Consider the following 26,643-nt stretch of genomic DNA (forward strand, 5'->3'; position numbering starts at 1 on the left):
CATCACCCCAGGTGAACTCTTTACCACTGGGTTACGTCCCGTCCCAACATCACCCCAGGTGACCTCTTTACCACTGGGCTACATCCCGTCCCAACATCAACCCAGGTGAACTCTTTACCACTAGGCTACGTCCCGTCCCAACATCACCCCAGGTGAACTCTACCACTGGGCTACGTCCCGTCCCAACATCACCCCAGGTGAACTCTTTACCACTGGGCTACGTCCCGTCCCAACATCACCCCAGGTGAACTCTTTACCACTGGCCTACGTCCCGTCCCAACATCACCCCAGGTGAACTCTTTACCACTGGGCTACGTCCCTAGACAGACATGACCCCAGGTGAACTCTTTACCACTGGGCTATGTCCCGTCCCAACATAAACTGAATTACATAAACTGAATTACATAAACTGAATTACAATAAATTCTACAACCAAATTGTCAGAACCTAGCTTACCTCATCCAGTTTCTTGATCACTTCGTATATGAATATCAAGGAAATGAGAATAGCAAATATTTCCTCCGTGAAACGGGTCACATATCGAATAAGAAAACTGCCTTCTATAGCAACTGTTGCTATAGAGATGAGACACACCCACATTCCAATCCAACAACGGAACGGTAAAAACTCCATTCCATTAGAATCACAGAACTGAAAGTAAATTTAGCACAGTTTGTATTAATATGTATTTATAGATATATTTATCCTATAACGAAGCCATAATATCCAGGTCATAAACCATGTGATAATTTAGTGTATTAACCTGTGTAATAATTGTACACAAATGCATAGGTATATGTATATGCAAATTTGCAAGATCTCTAGGTGATAATGATTGCGTTGCTGTCAATGGGTCATTTATTTACAAGCCATCAAAACCTGTATACCTGAGCTAATGTTTTCATAAGATTTCATTTGCTGTCCAAGGCTAGAATAACCTTACTACGCTAATACCCACCTTCAAATAACCTCATATACACGACTTTCATGTGCACAACGCAACTAGCATACATATTCTGTATCACATGAGTGACCATATATGGAAAATGAAACAACAAGACATGCACAATGTCAAACTAATTTGTGCTAATCGTGATGACGTCATATTACTGATGGAGGGGACTTTAGTACTGTGATCAACTAAATATCAAATGAATTTTTTTTAGAAGTGTTATAGGATAAATAGAATTTGCTACTCATGTTTTTTCATACGTAAAATATCAACCTCGTCTAGTTAATCAGTATTTGTCTCGGCAGAGGCTCAACAAATACCAATTAACACAGACTCGGTTGATATTTTCCACATTAAAAAATACTTGTGACGAATCCTCTATACAAACAATTCAAAGAGATAAAGACTTGGACTATTACCATGAGATTCCATGCTGTTTCTCTTGACAGCAATCCACAAGAATTCTCTCAATGTAAACTTATTTTCAGAGAAAAAACGTCATCAAAAGTGTTGGTATGTAACTATCTGTGGTATGTACTACCAGTAAGTGAAAGAAGTTTTACTTTGAAGTTATCTTAGAGATACCTTCTATGCAAGTGAAAGAAGTTTTACTTTGAAGTTATCTTAGAGATACCTTCTATGGAAGTCAAAGAAGTTTTATTTTGAAGTTATCTTAGAGATACCTTCTATGGAAGTCAAAGAAGTTTTATTTTGAAGTTATCTTAGAGATACCTTCTATGCAAGTGAAGGAAGTTTTACTTTGAAGTTATCTTAGAGATACCGTCAATGCAAGAGAAGGAAGTTTTATTTTGAAGTTATCTTAGAGATACCTTCTATGCAAGTCAAAGAAGTTTTACTTTGAAGTTATCTTAGAGATACCGTCTATGCAAGTCAAAGAAGTTTTACTTTGAAGTTATCTTAGAGATACCTTCTATGCAAGTCAAAGAAGTTTTACTTTGAAGTTATCTTAGAGATACCGTCTATGCAAGTCAAAGAAGTTTTACTTTGAAGTTATCTTAGAGATACCTTCTATGCAAGTCAAAGAAGTTTTACTTTGAAGTTATCTTAGAGATACCTTCTATGCAAGTCAAAGAAGTTTTACTTTGAAGTTATCTTAGAGATACCTTCTATGCAAGTCAAAGAAGTTTTACTTTGAAGTTATCTTAGAGATACCTTCTATGCAAGTCAAAGAAGTTTTACTTTGAAGTTATCTTAGAGATACCTTCTATGCAAGTCAAAGAAGTTTTACTTTGAAGTTATCTTAGAGATACCTTCTATGCAAGTCAAAGAAGTTTTACTTTGAAGTTATCTTAGAGATACCTTCTATGCAAGTCAAAGAAGTTTTATTTTGAAGTTATCTTAGAGATACCTTCTATGCAAGTCAAAGAAGTTTTATTTTGAACTTATCTTAGCAACACCTTCTATGCAAGTCAAAGAAGTTTTATTTTCAGACCTGTCAACGTTTAGTAAAGAGAAAGCAGGAGGTGTGTGTTGAATTAAAAACAGGAGATTTTGTCAAAAAGCAGGAGATTTTTTAAATGCACACGATTTAACACAAGTTTTTAAAAAATATTACAGTAAGTTATATGAACACTACATAATGTCATGTATATGTGTCAACTTTAGATCTTGGCAATAAAAATTAAAAAAATAAGTAATTGAAATTTTTTTTATATATATATATATTTTTTTTAAAGTTTAAATATTATTATGATTCAACACATATTTTAAAAAATAACTTTTATTCAAAAATGTTAAGAACACTAAAAAGAAATTTAAACATTAATTAGTACATTTACAGTATTACACTTACAGGTCACATTGCATCATCAGTAGACCTAAGACAAATTTATATAAATCTTATAAATGAATATTCAGTTTTTACTATAATGAGGTAGTGGTGTGGTACTTATTTAAAATTATTGCAATAAACATCGTATTTCCACTAATCATAAGTAAACGCTCATTGCTGACATCATGTGAAATATACTGGAATTATATACCCATTTCCGTGAGTAATTTTATGTTTAACACAATATTTATTAATTGTACGAAAATAATCCCTTGAAGTGTACATGTATTCTTGTTACCAACATTTTACTGCACAAACCTACAAATCTAACTGGTACACGTATTGTTTATATAGCTAATTGGTCTTTTCGTTGTCTTGCTTTGACATTTGATTTTGACACCGGCCTCGGTTGCATGCATCGTGGTTAAGCCATCGGACTACAGGCTGGTAGGTACAGGGTTCGCAGCCCCGTACCGGCTCCAACCCAGAGCGAGTTCTTAAGGGCTCAGTGGGTAGGTGTAAGGCCATTACACCCTCTTCTCTTTCTCACTAACCACTAACCAACTAACAACTAACCCACTGTCCTGGACAGACAGCCCAGATAGCTGAGGTGTGTGCCCAGGATAGTGTGCTTGAACCTTAATTGAATATAAGCACGAAAATAAGTTGAAATGAAAATGAAATGATTTTGACATAGAACTCTGCATACTGTAATCTAGTGGGAAGACACTGAACAAGTCAGAGGCATTATTAGGACTAAATTGGATAGTTTTATATATGGCAACACTGAATGTCAATACACAGCCACAGTAGCTTGAATTTTTTTTTATGCTTAGAAAATAAGGATTAACCAGGAGAAACGTTTTTCTCACGGGAGACTTATCAAATATCGGGAGTCGCCCTCGAAATCTGGGAGGGTTGACAGGTCTGTTTCTTTTGAAGTTTTATTTACCTTAGACACGTTGTATTCGAGTCAAAGTTTTATTTTGCAGTTACCCTAGATAGGTTAATCTTGTATTTGAGTCAAAGAAAGCTTTATTTTGCAGTTACCCTAGATAGGTTATTCTTGTATTTGAGTCAAAGAAAGCTTTATTTTGCAGTTACCCTAGATAAGTTACTCTTGTATATGAGTCAAAGATGTGTTATTTTGCAGTTACCCTAGATAGGTTGTTCTTGTATTTGAGTCAAAGAAAGCTTTATTTTACCTTGAAAAGGGACTGCTCGAAGACGAGGACAGGTCCGGTGGCACCGACAATGAGAAGAGGCTGACCACTGAACAGTCCGAAGATAATCCCACACAACGAGGTGCTCAGCATCGTCTCCGTGACGCCCATGTAGCCCTTCGTCTTCTCACCTGTAATAAAACACACTGATGTGTACAATACCGTCTCCGTGACACCCACGTAGCCCTTCGTCTTCTCACCTGTAATAAAACACACTGACGTGTATAACACCGTCTCCGTGACGCCCACGTAGCCCTTCGTCTTCTCACCTGTAATAAAACACACTGACGTGTATAATACCGTCTCCGTGACACCCACGTAGCCCTTCGTCTTCTCACCTGTAATAAAACACACTGATGTGTATAACACCATCTCAGTGACGCCCACGTAGCCCTTCGTCTTCTCACCTGTAATAAAACACACTGACGTGTATAATACCGTCTTCGTGACGCCCACGCAGCCCTTCGTCTTCTCACCTGTAATAAAACACACTGACGTGTATCACACCGTCTCCGTGACGCCCACGTAGCCCTTCGTCTTCTCACCTGTAATAAAACACACTGACGTGTATAATACCGTCTCCGTGACGCCCACGCAGCCCTTCGTCTTCTCACCTGTAATAAAACACACTGACGTGTATCATACCGTCTCCGTGACGCCCACGTAGCCCTTCGTCTTCTCACCTGTAATAGCACAGTTTATTACCCATATGGTCTACAATAAACAGTTATATAAATGTCATATTTTTTCATTCTATCTTTATGGCATGGGCCATAATAAAACTGATATAGCAGACTTCTGAGGTAAACTATAGTTGCTATAGCAGCTGCAAGCTTGCGAGAGTCACAGCTATGATATTGACATCATTCCACATTATTGTAATTGACATCACTAAATGTTATTAACATCGACTGTGAAGCAATTACAATCATATTTAACATTTGTTATAAAGCACACTTTGTGGATAATAAATAAATTATAACACTCGTGGTAGTACCATACAAAATTTATGAAACTCGTTTGGAATTTGTTTTATACCCCTCGCTCTTGCTTGGGGAATAAAAAATTCCCAAACTTGTTTCATAAATTCCGTATTGAACACCCGCTCATGCAGTAATCTATAAAATACCAAGACTTATTATTCACATGGTTCAACATAACCAAGTTAATAAAAATCATATCAAGCACACATGTAATAACAAGTGTAATGATGCAATTTTTGGAATTAAGTGACAACATAACATAATGTTGCTTCCCCATTCCTAGCTAGACTGCATGTGAAATATGATGTCATTTCGACGTCTCTTTATAGTTGCGGTTGAAAAGTTTGAAGATGGTCCTCGTTATTCATAATAAAAAAAATAAATAATAATATGGCAATAACAGGCATTCTGTAAGTACTGCTAAAGCAATACATGTCCACTACCAGGCCCAATTTTTTTCCATATCTTCGAAGTTCAAAGGCCATATCTCTGTCAAAAATGGGTAAAATGCCATAAAAGTCAAACCCAATTTGTAATAGAACATAATAATTTAAAGTTATACACAAAATTTCAGCTCAATATTTTGAGCCATTGCAAAAAGACCCAAAATGATCGGAAAACAAAATTTCATATCTCGTAAATTCAAGGATCATAACGGTCAAAAATGGGTCAAATACCATAAAAGTCAAACCCAATTTGTAATAGAACATAATAATTAAAGTTATACACAAAATTTCAGCTCAATATTTTGAGCCATTGCAAAAAGACCCAAAATGATCGGAAAACAAAATTTCATATCTCGTAAATTCAAGGATCATAACTGTAAAAAAATAGGTCAAATACAATAAAAGTCAAACCCAATTTGTAATAGAACATAATAAAGTTATACACTATCTAGCCATTGCAAAAACACCCAAATGGCTGAAAAACTAAATTTCATATTTCCTAAATTCAAGGATGATAACTCTCACAAAAATGGGTAAATAGCCATGAAACGTGACTGTAACAGATCATGATAAAGCTGAACACAAATGTCAGATCACTATCTTGTGGCATTGTAAAATAACTCCGTCAAAAATGGGTAAATCGCCATGAAAGTCAAACTTGATCTGTAACAGTAAATGATAAAGCTATATACAAAATTTCAATATCTCAAGGCTTTCTAAAAAATATCAGGAGCCATTGCAGAAAACAACATCAGGAAAACTATAAGTGGGACAGATGGACAGACAGACAGACAGACATGCAGATGGACAAACATACATACATACATACAGACAGATAGACGGACGGACGGACGGACGGAGATGAAACCTATCTAGACTGTCTTTGTTATTCATTTAGAATAATAATAATAATAATATAATAATAATAGTAATACAGTGAAAACCCTCAACACCGGACCCCCTCTAAACCAGAATCCCCTCAAAACCGGACGTTTTCCGCGGTCCCGTGATTTACACATCTTTTAACACTATATTTTACCCCTCTAAACCGGAAACCCCTCTAAACTGAACACCGGACAAACAATTCGGTCCCAATGTGTCAACTTAGTGTAAATCCTACCCCTGAAAACCGGACGATCAAACCGATACCAATCAATATGGCGCCCACCTGTCTGTGAACACCGATGGCTAGTGCAATATGCGCATGCTCGAGATCGCTGTTATCAGTGTAATCACCGCTGCATACAGTACAGGTACCGCTCAGCAGGCAAGATTAGCAACTTGACAATAAATAATTAAAAGGACTGATCGCAAGGTTTGGTATGGAGTTAACTACTGTAAACACATTGATTGTGTTGTAATTATGGTTAACATTAGCGGAGTTCGGGTTTGGGTTAGATGTCTTTATTAAGTTACGAGTGTTACGATGACGACGACGACATTCCGTTATCACGACTAGCACGCGAACTCGTCACTGCCGACGTGGACACTGACATCTAGACCAGCTTCGACGATGACGTGCCGATTGAAGACTGCACAAACGAGTGGGAGAGAGAACTAGTGGCCAACTTCCGTGGGGACGAAATACCCAATGACGGAAGCGACAACGAATCCGAACAAGATGTATCTGTTCCGGGAAACGATCTCAGCTATCCTGACGTGTTGAACATGCTTCAGATTTTAAAGGACTTTGCAATACAGAAAGATGAACGTTTCCTATTGCATGTACAGGAATTAGAAAGTTTAACGCAGGCAACCATTGTTAAACACAGATGTGAAAGACAACAGACATCGATGGATACGTTTCTCAACGTAGGCTGATTTATCGATTGATCGACAATTTGTGGACTTTTTAATGTATTTTTTATTCAATATTACTCCCATGGATGTTTTTATTTTTCTAAATGCTCATAAATGCACCATTTTTCAACATATTCTTCTTGTTCTTGTTTTAAAACACTTTCCCTATTTTATGGAGAACGGAAGGTATTTCCGTCCAGGCAGACCCCTGAAAACCGGACACCTCTGAAAACCGGACATTTTACTTTGTCCCATGGATGTCCGGTATTGAGGGGTTTCACTGTAATAATAATAATAATAATAGTAATAATAATGCGGATAATAAAAAAATTATTACACTCACGTGTGAGTCGTACTGATTTACGAAAAACTCATGTCAGGATTCATGTATTATACTCGCTCCCACTCAATCAATACAAGAATGGTGACATGTGTAGTAACATCAGTATGACACACAAGCTGGTGATGTAATCTATGTGTGTGTCACTATGTACTGATGTATAAATATCTATATACTGTATGCATGTCGAGGTTGACTGTTACGCACTGGCGTAAGTGATAATTAAATCCTTTCTGGTCTCACAAATTCTCCTGTGTCGTTGCTGGGACTCGAACCTATGGCACTGAATCGCCCGGAACTTTGCAGACTTGCCACGATACCTTTTGAGCTATTGAGACATCCATAAAAAGGATGCTCTTAACTCAACTATATGCATGGGGTCTACAAGTTACGCAGTCGATCCCGGTTACATGCATGAAACAGTGGGAAGACCTGGCACTGCCTAGTATGTATTGATGTACGAATATCTATATACTATATATATGTTGAGGTTGACTTTTACATACACAGATATTAACACACTGGCGCAGGGTCACTATGTACTTACTTAGTAAACCTCCGAAGGCGATGCACGGAGACAGACAGGCGAAGAAAATAAACACCAGAGCCGCCATGCTCTGTCCGTTGAGAGCGTCCTTGAAGTCGCTGAGGTACAGTGGGTATCGCCGTCGCACGTCGTTACACAGTCCACCGAACAGGCGGCCCGTTCGTTGAAGAGGATCGATGGGGATTTTATCTTTTATCTCCTTCTGTAGCAGAGCTGAGAGAAAACAACACAACAACTGGTTGTCAGTGTTTGTTAAATTATCATGCATCGGGCTGCGAACCCTGTACCTACCAGCCTGTAGTGTTATGGCTTAACCACTGCGCCATTGAGGCCGGTCACATATGCAACAATGTTTCTGATTTGGTTACAAAAACATTTGATACTATCTACATAAAAGCCCAGAGGTAGCTAGGCACCATCAGAAAAGTGGATGTGGAGGGATGCCTAATGCAGGTGCTCTACCACTGTCCAACTAATGATAGAGACTTATTTGGTCGCATATGCAAAACATCTTCTATCTATATCTATATAAAAACCCAGAGGTCGGCACCATCGGGCTCCTAACAGAAAAGTGGATGCAGAGGGCTGCCTCATGTTTTGTGTGTCCAGCTAATGAAAGAGAAAACCCAGAGGTAGGCACCATCGGGCTCCTAACAGAAAAGTGGATGCAGAGGGCTGCCTCATGTTTTGTGTGTCCAGCTAATGAAAGAGAAAACCCAGAGGTCGGCACCATCGGGCTCCTAACAGAAAAGTGGATGCAGAGGGCTACCTCATGTTTTGTGTGTCCAGCTAATGAAAGAGAAAACCCAGAGGTCGGCACCATCGGGCTCCTAACAGAAAAGTGGATGCAGACGGCTGCCTCATGTTTTGTGTGTCCAGCTAATGAAAGAGAAAACCCAGAGGTCGGCACCATCGGGCTCCTAACAGAAAAGTGGATGCAGACGGCTGCCTCATGTTTTGTGTGTCCAGCTAATGAAAGAGAAAACCCAGAGGTCGGCACCATCTGGCTCCTAACAGAAAAGTGGATGCAGAGGGCTGCCTCATGTTTTGTGTGTCCAGCTAATGAAAGAGAAAACCCAGAGGTCGGCACCATCAGGCTCCTAACAGAAAAGTGGATGCAGAGGGCTGCCTCATGTTTTGTGTGTCCAGCTAATGAAAGAGAAAACCCAGAGGTCGGCACCATCGGGCTCCTAACAGAAAAGTGGATGCAGAAGGCTGCTCATGTTTTGTGTGTCCAGCTAATGAAAGAGAAAACCCAGAGGTCGGCACCATCGGGCTCCTAACAGAAAAGTGGATGCAGAAGGCTGCCTCATGTTTTGTGTGTCCAGCTAATGAAAGAGAAAACCCAGAGGTAGGCACCATCGGGCTCCTAACAGAAAAGTGGATGCAGAAGGCTGCCTCATGTTTTGTGTGTCCAGCTAATGAAAGAGAAAACCCAGACGTGTAAACAGATGACAAGAGATTACCTTCCTTTTCTTCCTGCTTCACCCGTGCTCGGCGCCGGACGTTGGCGCGTTTCCGAGCCATGTCCATGATAGGCAGCAGGGTCTTGTGGTCCCAGTCTCCAGGGGGCAGCACGATTGAGTCGTCAAGGAAACCATTTATAGCGTGCAGCAACTCCTCCCGACTCTGTGCCTTGTATGCCACGTCATGGAACAACTAAGGAAAAAGAGAAAGTGCTACCGACAACAGCAGACCCAGCAAGCCATTAGACACAGATCAGAGTAAAACACACACTGAACACCAACAGTTATACGCCACATCGTAAAATAACTAAGACACAAGAGTACCAGTGAGGTACACGATATGCCCGTCAAGTAGGTCGCAGTGACCTAGTTATGGTACATAACACTCCACCATCCCAAGATGTACTTGAATGCAAGGTTTGATGATCCAATATGAATTGATAAGATACATGTATGGCCCTGACAAGGATTTCCTTTAATGTGCAGTAATGTGTGAAAAGTAGGTCACAGTGACCTAGTTATGGAATGTGACACACCACCATTCCAAGTTGTACTTGCATGCAAGGTTTGATGACCCTACATGTATATAAACCGATAAGAAAGATATGGCCCAGACAAGGATTTCTTTTAATACAGTAATGTATGAAACGTAGGTCACAGTGACCTAGTTATGGGATGCAACACACCACCATCCCAAGTTGTACTTGCATGCAAGGTTTGATAATGCTATATGAACTGATAAGAAAGAGATGCTCTGGAAATGAAACGTTTATGGATGACCAATGCCATAACATAATATGACCCATCAACGATGGATTTTATACATTTCATAGTAAAATCCCTTATTAGGCCGAGAACTTGCTAGTCCTAATTCAATAAATTATCGTAATTTTGCAATTTCATAGTACAATGAAAAAAGAGACTTGCAAGGACAATGCAATGCTGCTTAAGAAAGCTTTGTGAATTAGGCCTGTGATGTTGATTAAGAGAGCTTTGTGAATTAGGCCTGTGATGTTGATTAGGAGAGCCTAAGAGAGCTTTGTGAATTAGGCCTGTGATGTTTATTAAGAGCATAAGAGAGCTTTGTGAATTTGGCCTGTGATATTGATTAGGAGAGCCTAAGAGAGCTTTGTGAATTAGGCCTGTGATGTTGATTAAGGGAGCTTTGTGAATTAGGCCTGTGATGTTAATTAAGAGACCTTGTGAATTAGGCCTGTGATGTTGAATAAGAGAGCTTTGTGAATTAAGAGAGCCTTGTGAATTAGGCCTGTGAAGTTGATTAAGATAGCTTTGTGAATTAGACCTGTGATGTTGATTAAGATAGCTTTGTGAATTAGACCTTTGATGTTGCCTACAAGAACTTTGTGAATTTGGCCTGCAATGTTGATTAAGAGAGCCTAAGAGAGCTTTCTGAATTAGACCTGTGATGTTGATTAGGAGAGCCTAAGAGAGCTTTGTGAATTAGGCCTGTGATGTTGATTAAGAGAGCTTTGTGAATTAGGCCTGTGATGTTGATTAAGAGAGCTTTGTGAATTAGGCCTGTGATGTTGATTAAGAGAGCTTTGTGAATTAGGCCTGTGATGTTGATTAAGAGACCTTGTGAATTAGGCCTGTGATGTTGAATAAGAGAGCTTTGTGAATTAAGAGAGCCTTGTGAATTAGGCCTGTGACGTTGATTAAGATAGCTTTGTGAATTAGACCTTTGATGTTGCCTACAAGAGCTTTGTGAATTTGGCCTGCAATGTTTATTAAGTAAGCCTAAGAGAGCTTTCTGAATTAGACCTGTGATGTTGCTTAAGAGAGCTTTGTGAATTAGGCCTTTGATGTTAAGAGTCTAAGAGAGCTTTGTGAATTAGGCCTGTGATGTTGATTAAGAGAGCTTTGTGAATTAGGCCTGTGATGTTGATTAAGAGAGATTTGTGAATTGGACCTTTGATGTTGCCTACGAGAGCTGTGAATTTGGCCAGCAATGTTTATTAAGATAGCCTAAGAGAGCTTTGTGAATTTTGCCTGCAATGTTTATTAAAAGAGTCTAAGAGAGCTTTGTGAATTAGACCTGTGCTGCTGCTTAAGAGAGCTTTGTGAATTAGGCCTGTGATATTGATTAAGAAAGCTTTGTGAATTAGACCTGTGCTGTTGCTTAAGAGGGCCTAAGAGAACTTTGTGAATTAGGCCTGTGGTGTTGATTAAGAGAGCCTATGATAGCTTTGTGAATTAGACCTGTGATGCTGCTTAAGAGAGCTTTGTGAATTAGGCCTGTGATATTGATTAAGAAAGCTTTGTGAATTAGACCTGTGCTGTTGCTTAAGAGGGCCTAAGAGAACTTTGTGAATTAGGCCTGTGGTGTTGATTAAGAGAGCCTATGATAGCTTTGTGAATTAGACCTGTGATGCTGCTTAAGAGAGCTTTGTGAATAAGACCTGTGATGTTGCTTAAGATAGCTTTGTGAATAAGACCTGTGATGTTGCTTAAGAGAGCTTTGTGAATAAGACCTGTGATGTTGAGTAAGAGAGCTTTGTGAATTAGACCTGTGATGTTGATTAAGAGAGCTTTGTGAATTAGACCTGTGATGCTGCTTAAGAGAGCTTTGTGAATTAGACCTGTGATGTTGATTAAGAGAGCTTTGTGAATTAGACCTGTGATGTTGAGTAAGAGAGCTTTGTGAATTAGGCCTGTGATGTTGATTAAGAGAGCTTTGTGAATTAGACCTGTGATGTTGCTTAAGATAGCTTTGTGAATTAGACCTGTGATGTTGATTAAGATAGCTTTGTGAATTAGACCTTTGATGTTGCCTACAAGAGCTTTGTGAATTTGGCCTGCAATGTTGATTAAGAGAGCCTAAGAGAGCTTTCTGAATTAGACCTGTGATGTTGATTAGGAGAGCCTAAGAGAGCTTTGTGAATTAGGCCTGTGATGTTGATTAAGAGAGCTTTGTGAATTAGGCCTGTGATGTTGATTAAGAGAGCTTTGTGAATTAGGCCTGTGATGTTGATTAAGAGAGCTTTGTGAATTAGGCCTGTGATGTTGATTAAGAGACCTTGTGAATTAGGCCTGTGATGTTGAATAAGAGCTTTGTGAATTAAGAGAGCCTTGTGAATTAGGCCTGTGACGTTGATTAAGATAGCTTTGTGAATTAGACCTTTGATGTTGCCTACAAGAGCTTTGTGAATTTGGCCTGCAATGTTTATTAAGTAAGCCTAAGAGAGCTTTCTGAATTAGACCTGTGATGTTGCTTAAGAGAGCTTTGTGAATTAGGCCTTTGATGTTAAGAGTCTAAGAGAGCTTTGTGAATTAGGCCTGTGATGTTGATTAAGAGAGCTTTGTGAATTAGGCCTGTGATGTTGATTAAGAGAGATTTGTGAATTGGACCTTTGATGTTGCCTACGAGAGCTGTGAATTTGACCAGCAATGTTTATTAAGATAGCCTAAGAGAGCTTTGTGAATTTTGCCTGCAATGTTTATTAAAAGAGTCTAAGAGAGCTTTGTGAATTAGACCTGTGCTGCTGCTTAAGAGAGCTTTGTGAATTAGGCCTGTGATATTGTTTAAGAAAGCTTTGTGAATTAGACCTGTGCTGTTGCTTAAGAGGGCCTAAGAGAACTTTGTGAATTAGGCCTGTGGTGTTGATTAAGAGAGCCTATGATAGCTTTGTGAATTAGACCTGTGATGCTGCTTAAGAGAGCTTTGTGAATTAGGCCTGTGATATTGATTAAGAAAGCTTTGTGAATTAGACCTGTGCTGTTGCTTAAGAGGGCCTAAGAGAACTTTGTGAATTAGGCCTGTGGTGTTGATTAAGAGAGCCTATGATAGCTTTGTGAATTAGACCTGTGATGCTGCTTAAGAGAGCTTTGTGAATAAGACCTGTGATGTTGCTTAAGATAGCTTTGTGAATAAGACCTGTGATGTTGCTTAAGAGAGCTTTGTGAATAAGACCTGTGATGTTGAGTAAGAGAGCTTTGTGAATTAGACCTGTGATGTTGAGTAAGAGAGATTTGTGAATTAGACCTGTGATGTTGCTTAAGATAGCTTTGTGAATTAGACCCGTGATGTTGATTAAGATAGCTTTGTGAATTAGACCTGTGATGTTGCTTAAGATAGCTTTGTGAATTAGACCTGTGATGTTGATTAAGAGAGCCTATGATAGCTTTGTGAATTAGACCTGTGATGTTGATTAAGAGAGCCTATGATAGCTTTGTGAATTAGACCTGTGATGTTGATTAAGAGAGCCTATGATAGCTTTGTGAATTAGACCTGTGATGTTGATTAAGAGAGCCTATGATAGCTTTGTGAATTATACCTGTGATGTTGATTAAGAGAGCCTATGATAGCTTTGTGAATTAGACCTGTGATGTTGATTAAGAGAGCCTATGATAGCTTTGTGAATAAGACCTGTGATGTTGCTTAAGAGAGCTTTGTGAATTAGACCTGTGATGTTGATTACCGTAAGAGAGCCTATGATAGCTTTGTGAATTAGACCTGTGATGTTGATTAAGAGAGCCTATGATAGCTTTGTGAATTAGACCTGTGATGCTGCTTAAGAGAGCTTTGTGAATTAGACCTGTGATGTTGCTTAAGATAGCTTTGTGAATTAGACCTGTGATGCTGCTTAAGAGAGCTTTGTGAATTAGACCTGTGATGTTGCTTAAGATAGCTTTGTGAATTAGACCTGTGATGCTGCTTAAGAGAGCTTTGTAAATTAGACCTGTGATGTTGCTTAAGAGAGCTTTGTGAATTAGGCCTGTGATGTTGCTTAAGAGAGCTTTGTGAATTAGACCTGTGATGTTGATTAAGAGAGCTTTGTGAATTAGACCTGTGATGCTGCTTAAGAGAGCTTTGTGAATTAGACCTGTGATGCTGCTTAAGAGAGCTTTGTGAATTAGACCTATGATGTTGATTAAGAGAACCTATGATAGCTTTGTGAATTAGACCTGTGATGTTGATTAAGAGAGCTTTGTGAATTAGACCTGTGATGTTGATTAAGAGAGCTTTGTGAATTAGACCTGTGATGCTGCTTAAGAGAGCTTTGTGAATTAGACCTGTGATGCTGCTTAAGAGAGCTTTGTGAATTAGACCTATGATGTTGATTAAGAGAACCTATGATAGCTTTGTGAATTAGACCTGTGATGTTGATTAAGAGAGCTTTGTGAATTAGACCTGTGATGTTGATTAAGAGAGCTTTGTGAATTAGGCCTGTGTTGTTGATTAAGAGAGCCTATGATAGCTTTGTGAATTAGGCCTGTGATGTTGATTAAGAGAGCCTATGATAGCTTTGTGAATTAGGCCTGTGTTGTTGATTAAGAGAGCTTTGTGAATTAGACCTGTGATGTTAATTAAGAGCTTTGTGAATTAGGCCTGTGTTGTTGATTAAGAGAGCTTTGTGAATTAGACCTGTGATGTTGATTAAGAGAGCTTTGTAAATTAGGCCTGTGTTGTTGATTAAGAGAGCTTTGTGAATTAGACCTGTGATGTTGATTAAGAGAGCTTTGTGAATTAGGCCTGTGTTGTTGATTAAGAGAGCCTATGATAGCTTTGTGAATTAGACCTGTGATGTTGATTAAGAGAGCTTTGTGAATTAGGCCTGTGATGTTGATTAAGAGAGCTTTGTGAATTAGACCTGTGATGCTGCTTAAGTGAGCTTTGTGAATTAGGCCTGTGATGTTGCTTAAGAGAGCTTTGTGAATTAGACCTGTGATGCTGCTTAAGAGAGCTTTGTGAATTAGACCTGTGATGTTAATTAAGAGCTTTGTGAATTAGACCTGTGATCTTGCTTAAGATAGCTTTGTGAATTAGACCTGTGATGTTGATTAAGATAGCTTTGTGAATTAGACCTGTGTTGTTGATTAAGAGAGCTTTGTGAATTAGACCTGTGATGTTGATTAAGAGAGCTTTGTGAATTAGACCTGTGATGTTGATTAAGAGAGCTTTGTGAATTAGGCCTGTGTTGTTGATTAAGAGAGCTTTGTGAATTAGACCTATGATGTTGCTTAAGAGAGCTTATGATAGCTTTGTGAATTAGACCTGTGATCTTGATTAAGAGAGCCTATGATAGCTTTGTGAATTAGACCTGTGATGTTGATTAAGAGAGCCTATGATAGCTTTGTGAATTAGACCTGTGATGTTGATTAAGATAGCTTTGTGAATTAGACCTGTGATGTTGAGTAAGAGAGCTTTGTGAATTAGACCTGTGATGTTGATTAAGAGAGCTTTGTGAATTAGACCTGTGATGTTGATTAAGAGCTTTGTGAATTAGGCCTGTGTTGTTGATTAAGAGAGCTTTGTGAATTAGACCTGTGATGTTAATTAAGAGCTTTGTGAATTAGGCCTGTGTTGTTGATTAAGAGAGCTTTGTGAATTAGGCCTGTGATGTTGATTAAGAGAGCTTTGTGAATTAGGCCTGTGATGTTAATTAAGAGAGCTTTGTGAATTAGGCCTGTGATGTTGATTGAGAGCTTTGTGAATTAGACCTGTGATGTTGATTAAGAGAACCTAAGAGAGCTTTGTGAATTAGGCCTGTGATGTTGATTAAGAGAGCTTTGTGAATTAGGCCTGTGATGTTGATTAAGAGAACCTAAGAGAGCTTTGTGAATTAGGCCTGTGATGTTGATTAAGAGAGCTTTGTGAATTAGACCTGTGATGTTGATTAAGATAGCTTTGTGAATTAGGCCTGTGATGTTGATTAAGATAGCTTTGTGAATTAGGCCTGTGTTGTTGATTAAGAAAACACAGTTTCATGGTATAATTTAATACTCTTTGAGCACTATAAACTTGTGCAATAAATAACATGGCAAAACTGGCATTTGGCTGTGTATGTTGAGCTCGCGCTAGCACACACACAAACACACACACACACACACAAACACACACACACACACACACACCACACAGACACCCATCCACACACACACACCACACAAACACACACCAGGGCTAGAAATGAAAAAAAAAATCTACATGCACCAGGTGCATGCTGAAAAAAAAGTTACATGCACCATTAAAATTCTGCATGCACCAAAAATAAGGCAACTTCGTTTTTTGTTTTTATACCATGTTATTTGGAATTATTCAGCACTACCTATATTTATTTATTAACAGTACTGGAACGTTATACAACTGCATTTATTACTGATTCTTGATCAAATTTGAAAATTTCACCTTACAAAAGTAAACGCCTTACAGAAATCTATAATAGGCCTATTACAAAAACGTACGAATATTTGTGTTTTGTATTAAGCAAGTTATCAACTTGTTTTGTATTAAGCAAGTTATCAACTTTTTTAACTCGATAAGATCTGTTGGTATAATATAAATTAACCTACGGAATTTGACGAGAAGTTGCGATTGAAATAATCACTGGCCGACTTCGAGTCAACTACGCGAGTAATGCACCTGCACGTTCGCAATCATCTGATCAAGTGCCCATATCTGTGGTCGAAAATGTTCAAGGCAGTTACGGTGCTTTGTATTGATCACAGATCTGGCGGAGTTCAATTTGTCAGTGACGACAACAACTGTGTTATGCGCGTGGATACCCCAAGGTCGGTCTCGACCACCTTCCCTAATACCGTTCACAGATATAACCGAGATATTGCCGGCAATTTTCGCAAATATATTTCACAGAAATGACCGAAAGGGCGCCATTGTTGTAAGTAGGATTATGGGATACAAAATGGATGCACCCATAAGATAAAAGTTATCATTTTCATGTGGCGAACAGATTACGAAATGCATACGCAAAATTCAACAACTTGAGTCTGAATCTGGTAGACAACAGGATACTAGTATACGCAATAAACAGTACTTGAAAAATATTAGCATGCACCGCGTGCACCCAGTTTTAAAAGTTACATGCACACACAAAAACAGCATGCACCGGTGCATGTACTAACACTGCATTTCGAGCCCTGCACACACACCCCCATCCACACACACACACCACACAAACACACACCACACAGACACACACACACACACCACACAGACACACACCACACAGACACACACCACACAGACACACACACACACACACACACACAGACACACACTGTGATTGTCACTACTTTACCTGGTTGGCCATCAGCGTGGATATTGACCTGCCCACTTCGTGGTAGTCCATGCCACCTTTCTCGGGGCCGAGTACAATGATGATGAAGCGCGTCGGTAGAGGCACTTCCGTCAGGTTTTCGAGGATCGTACCCCTGGCGAGCCGCACGAAGGCGATGGTGGGTTTCTCGAGGTAGTCTGCGCGGCCGACGAGCACCGTGCTGGCCTCGGACCCTGGCGGGATGCGACGCATGATGTCCTGGACGTTCTTCTTGCTCTGCTCCGTCGGAGTGATACCGATATGCACACCGTCCGCGCCAGTCTGAAACACACAGAAAATATACTCCTCAAAACAGAGCTGTTAAAAACATCTCAGTACATTAAAAAGAACCAGGGAAAACATGGAAAACATACTCCTCAAAACAGAGCTGTTAAAAACATCTCAGTACATTAAAAAGAACCAGGGAAAACACGGAAAATATACTCCTCAAAACAGAGCTGTTAAACAACATCTCAGTACATTAGAAAGAACCAGGGAAAACACGGAAAACATACTCCTCAAAACAGAGCTGTTAAACAACATCTCAGTACATTAGAAAGAACCAGGGAAAACACGGAAAATATACTCCTCAAAACAGAGCTGTTAAAAACATCTCAGTACATTAGAAAGAACCAGGGAAAACACGGAAAAACATACTCCTCAAAACAGCTGTTAAAAACATCTCAGTACATCAGAAAGAACCAGGGGAAACACAGGAAATATACTCCTCAAAACACAGCTGTTAACAACACCTCAGCACATTAGAAAGAACCAGGGAAAACGCGGAAAACATACTCCTCAAAACAGAGCTGTTAAAAACATCTCAGTACATTAGAAAGAACCAGGGAAAACACGGAAAATATACTCCTCAAAACAGAGCTGTTAAAAACACCTCAGCACATTAGAAAGAACCAGGGAAAACACGGAAAAAATATACTCCTCAAAACAGAGCTGTTAAAAACATCTCAGTACATTAGAAAGAACCAGGGAAAACGCGGAAAATATACTCCTCAAAACAGAGCTGTTAAAAACATCTCAGTACATTAGAAAGAACCAGGGAAAACACGGAAAACAGAGCTGTTAACACATCTCATACTAAAATATACTCCTCAAAACAGAGCTGTTAAAAACATCTCAGCACATTAGAAAGAACCAGGGAAAACACGGAAAATATGTTAACAACTCCAGTCAAGAAAGAACAGGGAAAACTGTTACTCCTCAAAACATCTCAGTACATTAGAAACAACCAGGGGAAACGCGGAAAATAAACTCCTCAAAACAGAGCTGTTAAACAACATCTCAGTACATTAGAAAGAACCAGGGAAAACACGGAAAATATACTCCTCAAAACAGAGCTGTTAACAACATCTCAGTACATTAGAAAGAACCAGGGAAAACACGGAAAATATACTCCTCAAAACAGAGCTGTTAAAAACATCTCAGTACATTAGAAAGAACCAGGGAAAACACGGAAAATATACTCCTCAAAACAGAGCTGTTAAACAACATCTCAGTACATTAGAAAGAACCAGGGAAAATACGGATAATATACTCCTCAAAACAGAGCTGTTAACAACACCTCAGCACATTAGAAAGAACCAGGGAAAACGCGGAAAACATACTCCTCAAAACAGAGCTGTTAAAAACATCTCAGTACATTAGAAAGAACCAGGGGAAACACAGGAAATATACTCCTCAAAACAGAGCTGTTAAACAACATCTCAGTACATTAGAAACAACCAGGGAAAACACGGAAAATATACTCCTCAAAACAGAGCTGTTAAAAACATCTCAGTACATTAGAAAGAACCAGGGAAAACGCGGAAAACATACTCCTCAAAACAGAGCTGTTAACAACATCTCAGTACATTAAAAAGAACCAGGGAAAACTCGGGAAACATACTCCTCAAAACAGAGCTGTTAAACAACATCTCAGCACATTAGAAAGAACCAGGGAAAACACGGAAAATATACTCCTCAAAACAGAGCTGTTAACAACACCTCAGCACATTAGAAAGAACCAGGGAAAACGCGGAAAACATACTCCTCAAAACAGAGCTGTTAAAAACATCTCAGTACATTAGAAAGAACCAGGGGAAACACAGGAAATATACTCCTCAAAACAGAGCTGTTAAAAACATCTCAGTACATTAGAAAGAACCAGGGAAAACACGGAAAATATACTCCTCAAAACAGAGCTGTTAAAAACATCTCAGTACATTAGAAAGAACCAGGGAAAACACGGAAAATATACTCCTCAAAACACAGCTGTTAACAACATCTCAGTACATTAGAAAGAACCAGGGAAAACGCGGAAAACATACTCCTCAAAACAGAGCTGTTAAAAACATCTCAGTACATTAGAAAGAACCAGGGAAAACGCGGAAAACATACTCCTCAAAACAGAGCTGTTAAAAACATCTCAGTACATTAGAAAGAACCAGGGAAAACGCGGAAAACATACTCCTCAAAACAGAGCTGTTAAAAACATCTCAGTACATTAAAAAGAACCAGGGAAAACACGGAAAATATACTCCTCAAAACAGCTGTTAAAAACATCTCAGTACATTAGAAACAACCAGGGAAAACGCGGAAAACATACTCCTCAAATCAAGCTGTTAAAAACATCTCAGTACATTAAATAAAGAGAACCAGGGACCATATTTGTGAAGCTACATGTATCCTAGCGCTACAAAATCGTAAAAACCATAATAGGGTATGACATCACAGCTTTATGATTTCATAATGCTAAGATAGCTTTAAAAAATAAAAACAAGGAAAATATACTCCTCAAAATTAACAACATCTCAGTACATTAAGAAAAAATAACCAGAGACCATATTTTTGAATCTATCCTATCGCTAAGAAATCTTAAAAACCACCATAGGGTATGACGTCACAGCTTTATGATTTCATAACATCAATATAGCTTAAAGAAACATTCCTGAGTTTGCTGCATTGTAAGATGTTTCCGACTAATAAAATATGCCCCCCCCACCCACTTTTCAGATATTTTGCTTTATATTTGGTTTATAATAGTGTAAAAGTGTGTAAATATAAGTGTGCCCCCCCCCCCCCACTTTTCAGATTTTTGCTTTATATTTGGTTTATAATAGTGTAAAAGTGTGTAAATATAAAAGTGTGCCCCCCCCCCCCCCGCCCACTTTTCAGATATTTTGCTTTATAAGTGGTTTATAATAGTGTAAAAGTGTGTAAATATAAAAGTGTGCCCCCCCCCCCCCCCCCACTTTTCAGATATTTTGCTTTATAAGTGGTTTATAATAGTGTAAAAGTGTGTAAATATAAAAGTGTGCCCCTTCCACTTTTTGACACCTTCCTATGCCACTGTGCAGCCCCTTCTGGTTATTTTAGGCAGGTATATATATATATATATATAATAATAATATGTCACTGTTTTCTGATGGTCAGTTAATTACCATGTTGTTATCAACATCAACTTTGACCATTTCCAATTTGGCCGACTCCTTTTTGTCTCTCGAGTTTGAGACGTTTTCGTCACTTTTTGCCAATTTGTTGAGCGCGTGTGATGAGGCTACATTCAGGAAACTGCTCGATGACATTGAGTTCAAATGAAACTTCTCTTTCTGGTGCCTGCAAAACAGAGTCACACGGCTTTAAATTACACAAGAGCTGAGGCGATAAAGGCTGGGCCCAAAATTAGCAAGCCCAAATTAAGTACAAATATGACAACCTAAAAACATTTCACCTCAAAATGAATGCAATGTTCAGCTGTAATTAGATAAAATACTAGAAATACATTTCTGAATATGTACAACATTTTACCAGCTATTGTTAACATTACTTCACTAAAAAGACCCTAGCTGGTGTGTTCAGAACAGACAGAAAGCCTGCTGTGCCCAAATTAGTGTGATCTAAAGTTCTAGAGTCACAACAATACAGTATACTGAACAAAAATAAATGCAAATATTAATTTAGTTTTTAAAAATGTATGTAAAAGTAGTCAGTCTGAATCCCATTGTCTTGTATGTAAAAGTACTCAGCCTGAATACCATTGTCTTGTATGTAAAAGTAGTCAGCCTGAATCCCATTGTCTTGTATGTAAAAGTAGTCAGCCTGAATCCCATTGTCTTGTATGTAAAAGTAGTCAGTCTGAATCCCATTGACTTGTATGTAAAAGTAGTCAGCCTGAATCCCATTGTCTTGTATGTAAAAGCAGTCAGCCTGAATCCCATTGTCTTGTATATAAAAGCAGTAAGCCTGAATCCCATTGTCTTGTATACAAAAGCAGTCAGCCTGAATTCCATTGTCTTGCATATAAAAGCAGTCAGCCTAAATCCCATTGTCTTGTATATAAAAGTAGTCAGCCTGAATCCCATTGTCTTGTATATAAAAGTAGTCAGCCTGAATCCCATTATCTTGTATATAACAGTAGTCAGTCTGAATCCCATTATCTTGTATATAAAAGTAGTCAGCCTGAATCCCATTGTCTTGTACATAAAAGTAGCCAGTCTGAATCCCATTATCTTGTATATAACAGTAGTCAGTCTGAATCCCATTGTCCTGTATATAACAGTAGTCAGTCTGAATCCCATTGTCTTGTATATAAAAGTAGTCAGTCTGAATCCCATTGTCTTGTATAAAAATGTAATTAGTCTGAATCCCATTGTCTTGTATATAAGCGTAGTCAGTCTGAATCGTAAAAGTAGTCAGTCTGAATCCCATTATCTTATATATAAAAGTAGTCAGTCTGAATCCCATAATCTTTTGTGTCTATTAAAATTAGCAATTTCTTTGGGCAGTTTAGGCTCCCAGTGTCAGTATATGTATTGTAGTGATTTAGTCAATTTTATAATGAAACAAGAGATATATATATACTAAAATATTTGATTTTCTTTTATTGTTCAGAATAAAATCGGTTCCAACTTAGTTTTTCTGTTTGTATGTTTCTTTGTTTGTTTTTTGCTGTTTTGGTTTTTGGTTTTTCTAGTATGATTCCAACAACTTAATAAATACATGTGTATTCTTATATAGGTTAAATCTTTTTTATATAAAACAGATTCACAAAAGTAAAATTTAATTGGTAGAAAATGTTGGGTTTTTTTCGTTTTGCTTTTTACCCTGTTTATTTATAAGCAATTCAATAAATAGATTTGTAAATTACAAGTACATGTATATTCATACACAGACAGAATGTTCCATAAATAGATTTACAAAAGTAAAATATAAACAGTCACAATTATTTGACAATGTGTAATCGGAGTTTTTAAAGTTAAACTGTAAAGTTTGATTCCATCAGTTTTATAAACATGTAAGATGTATGTACAAAGATACTCAACATTGTAACTGTACGTGTGTGAACCATCATGGATTCCATACAATCAAGTGACTATTCACATGTCATAAAAAGTAAATTTCATCAATGTAATTATAATCTGTGTTTACATATTCTTTAATTCTTAAACATGTTCTTAAAGTTTCAGAAAAAAAAGTATATGATTTTAACCTGTATTTAAGAGTAAGAACAAATTATATAAACAACATTGATGATGTTTGTCGTTTGTTTTTTAGTTTTTTTTATATAATTTGTTCTTACTCTTAATTACATGAAATATTATAGGGATATTATGTTATTTTATTAAAGAGCTGAAACTCAAAGATGTATTGAGGAAAAGGTAATTTTTCATCATTTGCAATTAAATCCAGTCTACTTTATGAAAATTATTATACATAAAAAATCTGAAACTGAGAAACGATCAGAACTCACATCTCGCTGACTTAATTACATGTGACAGCATTTTACATTTTGATATTATAATGTATCAGTTTTAAAAAAAGAAAAGATCACAAATATATATATATATATATATATAAATATATATATATATTAATGTATTATATTGATGAGTACACACTACAGTGCTCCAATTATGAAGACCTACTGATTAATACTAACAGGGCTTCTAGAATTATTATAAATATCCACTAGCCATGGGATCAGTGATTAAAATGTTTTACTAGCCATGATTGAAAATGCACAAGCCCTACTTTAAGTAAATACAATTTTACTAATAGGAATAATCGGACATGTCACCTAAAGGAGATTATAGAGGGGTGGGCTATGGGTGGAGGAGGAAGGATATTCATATTTACAAAACAGACTTAAATGCAACATTTGATGAAAAAACATTTACTAACCATCGGGCATGGCAATAGTAGTTATTTACTAGCCCAACATTGAATATCACTAGCTATGGGAGTGGGGCTACCATAATCTAGAAGCCCTGTCTGGCATGGCAATACTAGTTATTTACTAGCCCAACATTGAATATCACTAGCCATGGGAGTGGGGCTACCATAATCTAGAAGCCCAGTCTGGCATGGCAATAGCAGTTATTTACTAGCCCAACACTGAATATCACTATCCATGGGAGTGGGGCTACCATAATCTAGAAGCCCTGTCTGGCATGGCAATAGCAGTTATTTACTAGCCCAACATTGAATATCACTAGCCATGGGAGTGGGGCTACCATAATCTAGAAGCCCTGTCTGGCATGGCAATAGTAGTTATTTACTAGCCCAACACTGAATATCACTAGCCATGGGAGTGGGGCTACCATAATCTAGAAGCTCTGTACTAAGTGCAATCAGGTTAATTCTTAATGTGTTAATGGTTTCTAAAAAATCTGCAAATTATAAAAACATTAATAATATAATAAATGATTAAAATTACTACAAACTCAAGTTAGGTTTGTGCTTTGATAGACAAACAGTACATACAACTACATGTATACAGTTGACAACACAACTACAAAATCAACTAGCCACTGATAATTACTCAAGCTAAAACCATCCATCCATGCATGGTTTGTTTTTTGAAGTTGCCAATTTGTTTATACTTTATTCTGTATCATACCAGTAAAAGATTTTCAGTAAAACAGACTAAAAATTACTTACATGTAACAGCCTAATCCTAGTTGATGTTATTGTTGGTTTGTGTACTGTAAACAGTGGAACAGTGGTATGTGCATAAATAAAACCAAAGACGTATATATATACAGATATACACTCAATTACACATCCAGATACACACACACAATAAGCCAGCTCACATGACGTACACAGAAAAATAACTAAGACGCATGCATGTACAATAAATAAATAAATATACAAGTCAAACAGATTTCTATAAGACTATTAAATCTCAAAACACCATAAGTACAACAACAAGAACAAACCCAGTTTGTCACGTGCTCTTCTAACACTGTTATAAACCATTATTTCAATGCCATGCACTACACATTAACTAATCATTATTCTCAAGTTTCTACCAGGAACATACATGTATGATTAACATACTAAAAATAAGTAAGATACATATCAAAGCCCTTAAAATGCTATTTAAGAACTAAAGTGCCAACATTATACTAGCAATAATAATTTATATTAACCAGAATAAGGACGTTAGAAACCTATAGCACACACAAAAATACTGTAATATTAAACCGGCCTCGATGGCACAGTGGTTAAGCCATCGGACTACAGGCTGGTAGGTACAGGGTTCGCACCTCGGTACTGGCTCCAACCCAGAGCGAGCTCTTAAGGGCTCAATGGGTAGGTGTAAGGCCACTACACCCTCTTCTCTCTCACTAACCACTAACAAACTAACAACTAACCCACTGTCCTGACAGACAGCCCAGATAGCTGAGGTGTGTGCCCAAGACAGCGTGCTTGAACCTTAATTGGATATAACCACGAAAATAAGTTGAAATCAGTGTAATATTAATAATTACAATTTAATATATGAATACACTAAGCTAATCTTGCTTCAGTTCAGTCTTAGAAGGGACAGACTAAAGCAAGAGTTGAAATATCATATCATCATGTCAGCATCTTTTAAAAAACCACATTCTTTATCTATGTTATGAGATTTGAGTCTGTCATGCAATCCTTTTCCCATATAATCCAAACCTTGTCCCATATGATTTAATGTTAGTCCCATAGTTCTTGTTACATATAAATTATATTACAATGTAATCTTTGTCTCATATTAAATTCTTGTTTCAAATCTTCCAAATCTTTTCTCATATTATCACTCCACCCTCAAATAATCCAATCCTTGTCCTAGGTCATCCAATCACTGGCCAATATTATCCAATCACTGTTGATGTACTTGAATCACTGGCCTGTATTATCCAATCACCGTTGACGTAACTCAATCACTGGCCCATATTATCCAATCACAGTTGATGTAACTCAATCACTGGCCCATATTGTCCAATCACCGTTGATATAACTCAATCACTGGCCCATATTATCCAATCACCGTTGTAGTAACTCATTCACTGGCCCATATTATCCAATCACCGTTGTAGTAACTCATTCACTAGCATATATTATCCAATCACAGTTGACGTAACTGAATCAGTGGCCTATATTATCCAATCACCATTGATGTACTTCAATCACTGGCCCATATTATCCAATCACCATTGATGTACTTCAATCACTGGCACATAGTTGTCTCATTATATCTGATCTCAGCATCACTGAATCATTCTGTTTTTGTCTCCAAGTTATTCAATGTCATTTGAGTCAGTGCAGTACACATGTAGGTTCAGATCCTGCCAACTTATACTTTTACTTTTTATGTATTATAATTAATGAGTTGATGTTTCTGCTGGTGGACTGTTATTCCCTGAGTGTGTCATTAGCCCAGTTGCAATTTAAAACTTTCTTAATAGTAAATTCAAAACTGTTACACTATTACTTTCGAACCATGTGTTTGACAGTACACATTGTTAACTGTGATTAATTGGGCTTACGTTGTTTGTATGTGGAATTCCTGCATGGTGGCCGAGTAGTTAATATCAAAGACTGTTGAATGCCATGTGATTCGGTGCAGTAAGTTCAAATCCTGCCAATTGACACTTCATGTTTTCAAATAATTTAATATTATCCAGATCTTGCCTAATATATATAAATTATTATACGAGCTTGTGAGTCGTACTGAAACGAGTGTCAGGATTTTTGTACT

The 26,643-nt window shown here is 37.8% G+C and overlaps 1 protein-coding gene across 3 annotated transcripts in view; it reads right to left on the reverse strand.

Moving 5' to 3' along the window:
• Positions 1-26,643, reverse strand: part of LOC121387518 (band 3 anion transport protein-like) — a 166,164-nt gene that overhangs the window by 12,357 nt on the left and 127,164 nt on the right. For all 3 annotated transcript variants that reach the window (XM_041518663.1, XM_041518664.1, XM_041518662.1), the window contains 6 exons: positions 21,065-21,239; positions 17,610-17,909; positions 9,550-9,742; positions 8,084-8,296; positions 3,950-4,098; positions 457-651 (listed from right to left, as the gene is read on the reverse strand). In XM_041518663.1, coding sequence (XP_041374597.1) covers positions 457-651; positions 3,950-4,098; positions 8,084-8,296; positions 9,550-9,742; positions 17,610-17,909; positions 21,065-21,239 — 1,225 coding nt within the window. The remainder of the gene's footprint in view (positions 1-456; positions 652-3,949; positions 4,099-8,083; positions 8,297-9,549; positions 9,743-17,609; positions 17,910-21,064; positions 21,240-26,643) is intronic.

Source organism: Gigantopelta aegis, chromosome 13, assembly GCF_016097555.1.
Source record: "Gigantopelta aegis isolate Gae_Host chromosome 13, Gae_host_genome, whole genome shotgun sequence".
Classification (NCBI taxonomy): domain Eukaryota; kingdom Metazoa; phylum Mollusca; class Gastropoda; order Neomphalida; family Peltospiridae; genus Gigantopelta; species Gigantopelta aegis.